This window comes from Leptodactylus fuscus, chromosome 1 (genome assembly GCF_031893055.1).
Source record: "Leptodactylus fuscus isolate aLepFus1 chromosome 1, aLepFus1.hap2, whole genome shotgun sequence".
NCBI lineage: Eukaryota > Metazoa > Chordata > Amphibia > Anura > Leptodactylidae > Leptodactylus > Leptodactylus fuscus.
Genome location: NC_134265.1, coordinates 196,287,065 through 196,300,468, shown reverse-complemented (window position 1 = coordinate 196,300,468; position 13,404 = coordinate 196,287,065). Strand labels below are relative to the sequence as shown.

The 13,404-nt window shown below is 42.9% G+C and overlaps 1 protein-coding gene across 2 annotated transcripts in view; it reads left to right on the top strand.

The window, feature by feature from the left end:
• Nucleotides 1-13,404, top strand: part of LOC142213332 (survival motor neuron protein 1-like) — a 51,270-nt gene that overhangs the window by 18,764 nt on the left and 19,102 nt on the right. For both annotated transcript variants that reach the window (XM_075281658.1, XM_075281650.1), the window contains one exon: nt 3,851-4,045. In XM_075281658.1, coding sequence (XP_075137759.1) covers nt 3,851-4,045 — 195 coding nt within the window. The remainder of the gene's footprint in view (nt 1-3,850; nt 4,046-13,404) is intronic.

Sequence of the window (13,404 nt, the reverse complement as noted above, 5' to 3'; positions counted from 1 at the left end):
CTCACGGGCGCTCACTTTTCAAACCCATTCAAATGAATGGATTTGAAAACTGCCTACGGGTTAGTGTCTCCTGTCCAGTTTCTCGGGCAGGAAACGGAAACCTGCAAAACAGAGATTGGACGCTGATGTGAATCCGCCATAATGTGTATGTGTTTCACAGTAATTTTCTACTTTTACAGTCCTATGAAAAAGTTTGGGCACCCCTATTAATCTTAATCATTTTTAGTTCTAAATATTTTGGTATTTGCAACAGCCATTTCAGTTTGATATATCTAATAACTGATGGACACAGTAATATTTCAGGATTGAAATGAGGTTTATTGTACTAACAGAAAATGCGCAATATGCATTAAACCAAAATTTGACCGGTGCAAAAGTATGGGCACCTCAACAGAAAAGTGACATTAATATTTAGTACATCCTCCTTTTGCAAAGATAACAGCCTCTAGTCGCTTCCTGTAGCTTTTAATCAGTTCCTGGATCCTGGATAAAGGTATTTTGGACAAACAATTCAAGTTCAGTTAAGTTAGATGGTCGCCGAGCATGGACAGCCCGCTTCAAATCATCCCACAGATGTTCAATGATATTCAGGTCTGGGGACTGGGATGGCCATTCCAGAACATTGTAATTGTTCCTCTGCATGAATGCCTGAGGATTTGGAGCGGTGTTTTGGATCATTGTCTTGCTGAAATATCCATCCCCGGCGTAACTTCAACTTCGTCACTGATTCTTGAACATTATTCTCAAGAATCTGCTGATACTGAGTGGAATCCATGCGACCCTCAACTTTAACAAGATTCCTGATGCCGGCATTGGCCACACAGCCCCAAAGCATGATGGAACCTCCACCAAATTTTACAGTGGGTAGCATGTGTTTTTCTTGGAATGCTGTTTCTTTTTGGACGCCATGCATAACGCCTTTTTTTTATAACCAAACAACTCAATTTTTGTTTCCAAAATGAAGCTGCCTTGTCCAAATGTGCTTTTTCATACCTCAGGCAACTCTATTTGTGGCGTACGTGCAGAAACGGCTTCTTTCTCATCACTCTCCCATACAGCTTCTATTTGTGCAAAGTGCGCTGTATAGTTGACCGATGCACAGTGACACCATCTGCAGCAAGATGATGCTGCAGCTCTTTGGAGGTGGTCTGTGGATTGTCCTTGACTGTTCTCACCATTCTTCTTCTCTGCCTTTCTGATAATTTTCTTGGCCTGCCACTTCTGGGCTTAACAAGAACTGTCCCTGTGGTCTTCCATTTCCTTACTATGTTCCTCACAGTGGAAACTGACAGGTTAAATCTCTTGAGACAGCTTTTTGTATCCTTCCGCTGAACAACTATGTTGAACAATCTTTGTTTTCAGATCATTTGAGAGTTGTTTTGAGTAGCCCATGATGCCACTCTTCAGAGGAGATTCAAATAGTAGAACAACTTGCAATTGGCCACCTTAAATACCTTTTCTCATGATTGGATACACCTGGCTATGAAGTTCAAAGCTCAGTGAGGTTACAAAACCAATTTTGTGCTTCAGTAAGTCAGTAAAAAGTAGTTAGGAGTATTCAAATCAATAAAATGATAAGGGTGCCCATACTTTTGCACCGGTCAAATTTTGGTTTAATGCATATTGCGCATTTTCTGTTAGTACAATAAACCTCATTTCAATCCTGAAATATTACTGTGTCCATCAGTTATTAGATATATCAAACTGAAATGGCTGTTGCAAACACCAAAATATTTAGAACTAAAAATGATTAAGATTAATAGGGGTGCCCAAACTTTTTCATAGGACTGTATATCAAACTGAAATGGCTGTTGCAAACACCAAAATATTTAGAACTAAAAATGATTAAGATTAATAGGGGTGCCCAAACTTTTTCATAGGACTGTATATGTAATCTAGGGAAAGTAGTGATTTAGAACTTTTAATTTTTTTATCATATTTTTTTAAAGCTTTTTTTTTTTTCTCACTATTTTATTACCTGCATTCGGGGAGTCTACTTGGGGACCCCCCGAACGGAAACCTATACTCATTAAAAAGCGGTTACCTAAGGAAACCTGCAGACCTTTTCACTCTTGTAGCATTTTTGTCTCCACATGTTTCGTGCAGAAACCAGGCGGAAACCACACGGACCCCATTATAGTCTATGGCTATTTCGCTTTTTAATGGTTTCCGCTATTTTGTGCAGAGAGAAAAGAGCTTGCAGAACTTTGTCTCCATACTAAAAATAAGGATTTCAGATGGATAGCAACCAAAACTTTTTTTTTTTTTTTTTTTAACATTGAGGACTATATGATTGATATCAGTCTGTAATCAGTTTATAATCCGTTTTAGGGAGCCTGCACACGGAGTTACGCTCCGCTCATTCTGTACGTAAAACTCGTTCAGAATCAGCGCGTAAAAACCAGATCCCATTGATTTCTATGGGTGCCGGCATACGTGCGCTACCCATTGAAATCAATGGGAGGCTTTTTTCTCTATTGCTTTCAATGTGATATGCGCGTATCACATTGAAAGCAATAGCTAAAAAAGCCTCCCATTAATTTCAATGGGGAGCGCGCGTATGACGGCACCCATAGAAATCAATGGGATCTGGTTTTTACACGCTCATTCTGAACGAGTTTTACGTACAGAATGAGCGGAGCGTAACTCCGTGTGCAGGCTCCCTAAAACGGATTATAAACTGATTACAGACTGATATCAATCATTTTGTGTCCGTTTAGCAATCCATTTTTCCCTCTGAGCATGCTCAGAATGAAGAAGGGGAAGAAAAAAAGAAAACTAATAGGTCCAAACCTGACACAAACTCATTACAAACTGACACAAACAATATGTTTTTTTGAACTGACAACCATTGACTAAGGGGTCGTTCACACAATCAGTCCACCCGCCCTGATTCCGCCAAAATTGCACAAAAAAACAAATAGGGGGAGAGCTTGCATATGGTCAGTTTAAAAACCCATTCATTTCAATGGGTTTTTAAAACAAACCGCAGGTGTCCTTATGCTGCCTCTTCGCCATTAAACTGCTTTTTTTTCACAGACACAAAGTCCTGCATGTTTGACTATGTGTCCATGCAAAAAAAACTGTTTCACGGCAGAGAGGCTGTACCAACATCCTTCCACTGTCAGAAAGGTGGACCTTACATGTTATCACTGGCCATTGAGGAACACCCCCCAACAGTAGAAGACTATGGAAGAGTACTGTTGAGTCCTCTAGCTTTCCAATTCTTCAGACAGACTTGCCTCCCTGACATCTGTGACATCTCTCTTAGATAACACATTGGATTGTGATTGTAACATGAAATGAAGCAAACATTAAACTGCCTAGCTACAATGAGTATAAAGTACTTTTCGAGAGAAAAAGAGAAACAGTTCAAGAAAAACACATATAAGGGTGCATTCATACAGAGGAAAATGGCGCTGAATTTGGAGAGGTATCCAAGTCAGATTCTGCGCTGAAAAAAAAGCCTCCCATTGACTTCAATGGGTTCTATTGAAGTCAATGGGAGGCTTTTTTTTCAGCGCTGAATCTGATGCGGATTCCACACCAAATTCAGTGCCATTTTCCTCCGTGTGAATGCACCCTTAGAAACTATTAAGCCTGGTTGTAGTTGTGTTATTATGTAGTGTTGTATGGCTGCCAGTACCGCTGAAAATATTGTGTGGACAATGGAAGAATTAATGGTGATAAATGGCAAATGTTTGCACATCCTACATTTTATGATTCATTTTTTCACTTAGAAACTTGGTAGAACATGTAATTTGACAAGGAATTTACCAATATATCATAGCATAAATCTGTATGTCATTTTATGCTGTTTCTTTACTTCCATCTCTGTCTTGATTTTTAGTGGAAGGTGGGAGACCCTTGTAGTGCTGTTTGGTCAGAAGATGGATGTGTCTATCCTGCCACAGTAAAATCCATTGATAGAGAAACAGGGACATGTGTGGTGCAGTATGATGGCTATGGGAATACTGAGCGGCATCAGCTGGACGAAATAGTGTCTGTGGGAAGTAGTGGGGATAGTACCCCACCAGTTAAACAGGTGACTAAATCTTTCTTGTTAGATTTTTTTGCTGTTATCCCTCTATGTTCTCTCTTTCTAGAAATAATTATTCTCTTTTTGACCTTCTTTAGTGCTTGACTGATAAATTGTTCCGTCTCTTCATTTCCGTTTTATGCCAACATTTTTGCTTAACGCTTTGGTGAACCTTGCTCAAATCAATGGCATCCAATGGAAATTTGCCAAATACATGTATTTCCAAACCGTTGTCAGGGTCAATATTACTATTACTGCTGTAGTACTGATGATATTTTTTATGATATTTTATTCCATTAACGTTGATTCATCCCCATTATCACATCCATCACTAAATTTTTTCTTTCCCCCTATGATGATCTTTCCCTTTGCCTAACTATTGCTACCATCTTAGGGCTCATTCACACGGGTCAAGAGGGGGCGTATTTTGGAGCTGAATCCTCCTCAAAATCTGCCGCCTCACAATAGAGGTCTATGCAGACCGCTAAGGTTCTTTTTTCCACTAGCGGCTTGTTCCCACTAGCGGAAAAAAGAAGTGAGCTGCCCTTTCTTCTGGCGGATTCCGCAGCTGATCCAGCCGCGGCATCCACCTTGCGGCAGCACCCTCCGAGCTAGGCCCATTCATTTGGGCCTACTCCGGAGCGGGAAGCCGCGACAGCCTCCCGCGTCAAAATCAGGATTAAAATGCGCGGTGCTATGCTCCGTGTGAACGGGGCCTACCAGGGAATTTGTTATTGTTTCCTAAAATACTATAAAATAGCAATTCAGAATTTGTGCACTTCTGTTGTAACAAAAACTACAATATTGTCAGCTGGGACAATGATGTCAACTATATTTAGTACACGTTAATAAAGCTAAGTTCATATCTGGGCTAGAGTCTCCATTGTAGACTCTGCTGCAGAAACTGCCAGAAATCACCAGATAGTAAAGTCCTGTATGTAAGACTTTCTCTCTGCCAGTTTCAGTGTAAAAACAGATAATCACTGATTTGGCGCTCGGACTTTCCATCGTTTGGGTCACCCAGCAATCCCAGATGACAGGGAACCCAGTGCAGATGTGAACCTATCACATCTTGTCTTTGTTTTCCTACCAAGTGTTTTTCTTCAGTGTCACAAAATTAACCACTACTTTGTGTACTATGCTTATAACCAGGCATGTCAAACATGCGGCCCGCGGGCCGTATGCGGCCCTTTACAGGCATATCTGCAGCCCGCACAAAAGTCTCAAACTTTGTCTCTAAACTTTAGAGACAAAGTTTGAGACTTTTGTGCGGGCCGCAGAGGTGCAAAACTCACGCTGCTACACGCTGCTGTGTAGACGTGATGTGACGTGATGACGTCACATCGCGTCTACAACTGTTAGCGAGAGAGAGAGTGCGGCGGGGGAGCGAGGACTTGGAGTCATCGGAGAAGATAAGTTTAATGTGTGTACACATACAGGTGGAACGTGAAAATGGGGGCAGATGAAGGAGGGGATGGCATGACACTGGGGGCAGAGATGGAGAGGACATGAATCTGGGGGCAGACATGGAGGGACATGAATCTGGGGGCAGAGATGGAGGGGACATGAATCTGGGGCAGAGATGGAGGGACATGAATCTGGGGGCAGAGCTGTGGAGACATGAATCTGGGGGCAGAGATGGAGGGGACATGAATCTGGGGGCAGAGATGTGGGAACATGAATCTGGGGGCAGAGATGGAGGGGACATGAATCCGGGGGCAGAGATGGAGAGGACATGAATCTGGGGGCAGAGATGGAGGAGGGACATGAATATGGGGGCAGAGATGGGGGGGACATGAATATGGGGGCAGAGATGGGGGGATATGAATCTGGGGGAAAGAGATGGGAGGGACATGAGTCTGGGGGCAGAGATGGAGGGGACATGAATCTGGGGGCAGAGATGGAGGGGACATGAATCTGGGGGCAGAGATGGAGGGGACATGAAACTGGGGGCAGAGATGGAGGGGACATGAAACTGGGGGCAGATGAAGGGTGTATATGTAAACAGATAATTTTCTTTTATGAAACTAACAAAATCTTCTCAGAGAACAAGGCTGACTGATCACCACTTATCATCTTTGATCAAAGTAGGCACTGCGTTGTCATTTCAGCCTGATATACCAACAATTGTTAGCACAAAGAGGTGTCAGGCCTCAGGACAAAACACTAAAAAAGATTGAAAAAAATGATAGATAAATGTTTAGTTTTTAATTGCTGTATTTTTGTTAAATATATTAGTTGCTGTTGCGCACTGCAAATATATGTTGCTGTTACATATTACTACTTCATATCTTGTTTTCATGACTGCTGTTAAAATACGTGTGTGACATTAGCTGCTGTGTGCGGCCCTCGCAACAACCTCTTGTTACTCATGTGGCCCTCGGGGTACCCTGAGTTTGACATGCCTGCTTATAACCCATTGGGACATGTTCAGAAATGACAAATCCACGCAATTTTTCTTTTCCTTGATAATTTTAAAGCCACACTGTTGAAAATATCTTCTAATATATTTAGAACCATATTACCTGACCAAGTATGACTAATATACCTCTTTCACCAAACTGGTGGATTGGTAACATTGTTTATTTTTAATTTCTAATATCTTTATTAGATTTCTAATTTTATAATAAAAGCTACTAGTGCACCATCTCTCATTTTTCTCTTTCATTTAGTGGAAGGTTGGTGACCGTTGTTCAGTACAGTGGTCTGAGGACGGACAGCTATACTCAGCCGTTATTCGCTCTGTGGATGCGGTGTTGGGCACCTGTGTGGTGGTGTATGAGGGATATAAGAATGAGGAGGAGCAGAGCTTGGCTGATCTGATGCCTCCATCCAGTGTCCACGCACGCACTCGCGGCAAGAAGCAGGCGAGTCCTGCACTTCTAGGACTGGACAGCTCAGGGGTACACAGCCTGATATATGTGCAGCTGAATGGGGTTTGGTGCGTGGAACCTTTATTGTTTCCAGTGAGATTGAAAATGATGGAATGTCCTATGCGTCTGTAATTAGTGGGGTGCATGGTTAGGCTGACATAGTGTATAGCAAACAGAAACTTCATACATGGCATAGAATAGAAAAACAAGAAAGACTTTAAAGTACATGATCACCCTTGAACAACATTTTTAGTTCTCTAAATTCAAAAAGAAGTACTTATTTATCAACGTATCTTTGTAGCCTTCAGAGCTTTGTTTTTTACTGATGCAGTGCTCCAGATCCCCTGCATAGATGTATATTTAAAGGGTAACATAATAATGATCTTTATTTATATAGCACCAACATGTTTCACAGCACTCTGCAATTCATAGGGTTCTTGGACAAACAAAAAATAGACAGGTGAGGTTTAAGGCTAAGGCCCCACATTGCAGAAACGCAGCATATTCTTTGTTGCAGATTTTGCTGCATTTTTTGAGCCACAGTCAGGAGTGGCTTGAAAAGGAATGGAACATATAAAGGAAGGACTAAGACATTTCCCTTCTGTTAAAGCCACTCCTGATTTTGTCTCAAAAAAACGCTGGAACATCTGCAACAAAAAAAACTTTTTTCCATAGTGTGGGGCCTAGCCTAAAATGGTCTGTCTGTCTTCTGTGCCTAAGTATGGTGGCTAACATCTTGCTTGTGCTGCTGTTAACGGCATTTAGAAGTATGTTTTACAGTAGCTACATAGATCACAGACAACAACAGTTTGGTGATGGACAATTCATAATTCCAATCTCAATTTGCTTGTTTTTTCAATAAGGAAACTAAAAGAGTTCAGTGAGCTGGTATGAGAAAAAGGAGTCAGATGTAATTGATACAGGCTATCCCATACTACCATCCAACTATTGCCTGAACCAAAGAACCTGTTGATCGTAGCTTGTAGAAGGCGAAGGCCTTCATGGCATATTTCAGACTGTGGGATAACATATATTTCATGATTGTGATGAAAATCAGAATTGTGCTGCTCTCAATTGGCAAATTAATCAAATCAATTCAATTAAATGCCCAGCCCTAGATGGCAGTGTGTATTGGTTACTTCCCTTAAGAGTACAAAGCATTATTGTCCGTCAGGAGAAAAGTATTAGGGCTAGTTCACACGTAAAAACCGCCTGGCTTATTTTGGTCCTGAAAAAACCGCTTCCTAATTACGAAGCGTTTTTTTAACCTTGAGGCGTTTTTTGCAGCGTTTTTGATAAAAACTGCTTCAGTAAACACCAGGCAGTTTTCCCCTCCCCTAAAGTGAATGTACTGTAAAAAAAAAAAAAAGCTAGGCGTTTTCGGTCACTTTTTTTTTTTTTTTTTGCAAAAAAAGCTAGGCATTTTTCGCCTCTCATTCACTTCTATTGCTTTCCTCAGGCGGAGTCCCCCTGAAGTAAGGTCATGTCACTTCTTTTTTCTGCTTGCAGAAAAAAAAAAAGCTAGCAGTCTCCATAGACCACCATTGTATGGTGCCAGATTTTGAGGCGAAATCTGCTGTCAAAATCTGCCTCATTGCCCCCGTGTGAACTAGACCTTAGGCGACGCCACTGGCATGGCCTCATAGGCAGATGCTAATGGCAGGCCTGGGATCCCTGGTCAGACAACCATCATAAAACATTGGTCCCTGCTTTCGTATCATTGGGTGTTGATGAATAGCAATTGGAGCCCCCTCCCTGTGTGAAGCACTTTAGATGCTGTGTTCTATATTCACCACAGCATCTAAAGAGTTAATCAATCTGATCTGCCTTTTCACATTATAATGGAGAGCAGCAAATCCATTAGGTGCAGTGCAGAGATGGAAAGTGGTTAAAGGAAAACATGTTGTTATCCTGCATTGACTGCTAGTGTGGGTAGGGGCTTACACTATACTGTTTACACATTGAATTTAATAATAATTGTAGAAAGCTCCCATACTTCACTAATGATGGCTGCAGAAATAACGAAAACAATAGTTTAAAAACATGTCCGTGCAGGGGTTTTGGCTGGTGCTCTGATTGCTATAGAGAACATGCAGAAATTTAAGGGAGTCAGCAATAAATTGATTAAACTCAATCCTATACCTTTTTAGAGGTGATTCTACAATTTCCAAATATGACTGTGTTGTTCTTCAGCCTTGTAAATTGTTGTTATGTTCATATGAAAGTGAAAGGCAAGTGCTTTGTCTAGGAATGTAGAGCTTAAACCAAAGCCTGGGCAAGCTAAGACAACCCCTAAAAGTAATTCTCCCCCTACATCCAACAGCAGCACAACAGATGGGGTATTCCTGCCCGTGTGTGCAGTTTAGGACAGATGGAATTTTTAATCAATCAATCAATGCTCCCCTATAAATGGTCCGGAGGTTCTCTTGCTCTTCCCTCTGCTTTTTGGTGTTTCAGGTGTTCTACCTGGTCCTGCGGTTCTTGGAATGGCAGTCACCACATCCCTGCGCTCCTCTGCTCTGTAGGCTGCTGGGGCTGAGTTTGTCTCTTCTCTATGGCTGGCTTGCGGTTCCTTGCCGTGGTTCTGGGGTTGCCAGCATGTTTGGCTGTTCCACCATCCCGGAATCTTCAGTGGAGGTTGCGCTTGGGGACGAGGTCAGCCTGCTGAGGAGTCTTCAGTACGAGACGCCATGACCTGGGTAAAAGACTATGTGGAGGAGTCCATGCGGGAAATGAAGGAGTCGATTGCTCAGCTTACCAAGAGACCGCGGTTGGACCCGCCTTCCCGTTCTTTTCCTCTGGAGGAGGAATTTCAGGTGCTGGATGAAATCTCGTTTGATGATGACTCGGAGGACCTTGGGGGACGCATAGGTCCGCTGGATAAAATGCCCAAACTACTTAAAGCTTTCCGTGCTTCGGACCGTGTTGACCTGCTTTAGAAAAATCTATGGAACTGGAGTGGAAACGTCTCAAGAAATCCTTTCTCATTACTAGGAGGTTCAAGGCCTTATTTCCAGTGGCAGAAGCCCAGCTCGGTCGTTGGAGGCCACCCCCCAGGGTGCACATGGCTGTGCCAAAGCTGTCAAAGCGCACAGTTGCACCAGTGGAAGATGGATCGAATCTCCAGGACGCCATGGACAGACGTACAGAAGGCTCTCTGCAGCGTGTATATACGACCGCCTCTTATCAAGTTTCGGCAGGCGTTGCTGCCAATGAAGTGGCACATTTTCTTCGCTCCACTCTGGGATGCTTAGAAAGAGATGTTGACTCTGCTATCCTCTTTGTCCTCCATCTCTCTAGCGGCGGATTATCTGGCTGATTCTTCCCTTTACCAAGTGAAGATCGCTTCTAAGGCTATGGCATTATCTACGGCTGCCAGACGTCCTCTATGGCTGAAGCACTGGAGGGTGGATAACAATTCAAAATATAACTAATGTGCTCTCCCCTTTGAGCCTGGTAGGCTCTTCGGCAGGGATCTTGATTCTATTATGGATAGCAAGGGAAAGTCCCGCCCTCAGTCTCTCAGATTTGTTCTGCTGCTACCTGGAGCTCTCATCTAACATTCATTAGACACTACAGGTTAGATTGGTCCAGTTCAGAGTCTGTTGCCTTTGGGCATTCAGTATTATCATCTGTATGCCAGGAAGACCCTCCCTAAGGGGTTTTCTTGCTATCTCTACATCTGTTTTGCTGGTGTTGGACGTAGGGGGAATGGAAGATTATGTAGATAATCTGTTTTCCCTTAGTCCAAACAGCAGCACAAAGCTTCCCTCCCTTTTTTTATTCTGAATAGTTTTTCGGAATCCAGTACTTTATAACTAACACGGAGGGGGGGGGGGAGGTCCTCCAGACCTCTTATAGGGGAGCATTGATTGATTGATTGATTAAAAATTCTACCTGTCCTAAACTGCACAGAGGAGCAGAAATACCCCATCTGTTGTTCTGCTCTTTGGACTAAGGGAAAGCAGATTATCTTCCATTCTCCTCACTTGCATATGAAAAACAGCAATTTACATGAAAATGGTTTCCCAGCGCTAAATAACAGAGACATACTCAAAAACTACAGAATCACCTCTATAAGGTACTATTAATAGGTTTATAACCAATTTACTGCTGCTAAACTCCCTTTAAGCAGCATACAATTCTTGACCTAAAAATATCATGCTGTTAACTGGTGAAGATTTACTTTAGTGTGTAGTTTCACAATTTTTTTACTTTTGTGTAGGGAGTATTTCGTGAATATTTTCGCAACATACATTATTAATCTATTTTGCTTCTTTTTCGCACAAAACAGGCCCAATAGTTCTGTATTCACTGTGTATAGCCAGTATACAGATGTAGTTGTTATCAAGGTCTGGTGTCACTTTAAATAGCTGTATCTCTAATTTTATAAAATCTAGAACTGTGGTTTTGGTGCAGAAAGAAAAGGGGAAGCTTTATTAAGATATCAAAAGAGTCATGGTCCAGTCTGAGAATGGTGTGTGTCCCAGAAGGACCAGGTATCCTCAAATTTGTCGCTGATGTTGTTATTGACCGTGAGATATTCCATTGCACGGATTTCCTGCATTCTAGAGTACAAGTCAGCCTTGGAGGGTGGGTCTTGGCAGTTCCAGAATAGTGCAATAACATTTTTAGAAGCCAGTACCACATGAGTAAGCAGCCTATCATGTTTATTCATAATTTTGTGCAGGGGCATTCAAAAGATAAATGACAGGATTCGATCTGAATGTAACATTAAAGAGAATTTCAAGACCATTGCCCCTGCACCCAAAAAGGCCTAAAGAGGAGGCATTTCCACCTCAGGAGTGACAGCGCCATCATGCATTCAGATAAGATTCTCCGGAGCTTATGGAGGATCTTTGGATGATGATGATGCCATGTAATCAACAGTCTAAACTAATTTTCCTAATGTGCATATGGAGTTCCTGAAGGCTTGGCATAACATCAACTTCCATAACACAACAGCAGTTTGGGGAATCCAGTGGGGATGGTGTGTTCAGGGTGATGAGGAAAGAGTAGCAGCCTGAAATAGTTGAGCAATTTTGGCCGGGTCTCTTCTCTTCTTTCTGCTCTCTATGCTTAGTGTGGCACACAGACATACAATGCAAAGTTTGAGTCAACTTCTCTCCTTATTTGATTTCAGGTGTGATTTTTATATTGCCCACACCTGTTATTTGCCACAGATGAGTTTTAACAAGTATTACATGCTTGAACGAAAGATTGTGAATGACAATCTGTTTTCCCTTAGCCCAAACAGCAGCACAACTGGGGTAATCCTGCCCCTATGAGCTGTTAGGACAGGTGGAATATTTAATTACCTAACAGCAATTAACCCCTATAAGAGGTCAGAGGACCAACTCCCCTTTGTGTTAGTAGCAAGTAAAGTTTTAGACATCTATTTAACAGAAGTAATATGACATCCAAACAAATAGTACAATTACAGCATAGGGAGGGAGCCTTGTGCTGCTGTTTGGGCTAAGGGAAAACAGATTGTCATTCACAATCTTTCATTCCCCCTACGCCCAACAGCAGCACAACTGGGGATTTAGCAAGTATCGCTTTCCCTTAGGGCGGGTGATTCTGGCAAGCTGATGCCAATACCGAATGTCCAAATGCTGTGGACTCCCTTGTTCGCCACTCAAGTCTATAATGTTTGGCGAAAGTTAGCTGAGAACTCCAAGAAGCCGCTGCACATATCTGTTCCAAGGAAAGAAAACGTCTCTCGGCCCATGATGTCGCCACTGCTCGGGTGGCATGGGCACGGATAAGGTCTGGTACCGGGAGGTCCTGAGCACGTAGGGAGCAGATAATGGCTTCTCTAATCCATCTTGATAGAGTTGGTTTGGATGCTTTGGTCCCTTTGGTGTGGCCAAACACATTGATCAGCAAATTCTCTGACTTCCGAAAGGACGCAGTCCGCTCTAGATAAATCTGCAATGCTCTCACCAAGTCCAACTTGTGCATCCTTTCCTCCCACTCAGAGGTGGGAGAGGGAAAAAACGCTGGTAAGACGATTGCCTGGTTAACATTCTGAGGCGTGGGTACCTTTGGCAAGAATCCTGGGACAAACCTCAGTTGCACTCTGTCTGGAAAGAAGGTTATAAATGGCTCAGAGGCCGCTAGGGCTTGTAGCTCACCGACCCTCTTGGCGGAGGTTATTGCCAACAGGAAAGTTATCTTGTATGCTAGGTACTTCAAATCCACCTCAGATAGGGGCTCAAAGGGGGGCGCACAGAGCCCTTGCAAAACTGCGGCCAGGTCCCAGATCGGGACCGGTGGCTGCACCTGAGGACGGAGTCTAGTAGCCCCTCTTAAAAATTGCTTAATCAGAGGATCTAGTGCTAGCCGGGTCTCCAGGAGTGCGGACAGAGCTGAGACTTGGACTTTCAAGGTAGCAGGTGCTAGCCCCTTCTCCAGGCCGTCTTGTAGGAACTCCAAGACTGCATTCCTATCAGGGTCGCGCTGGTTACTCGAACACCAGTTCTGAAAGAT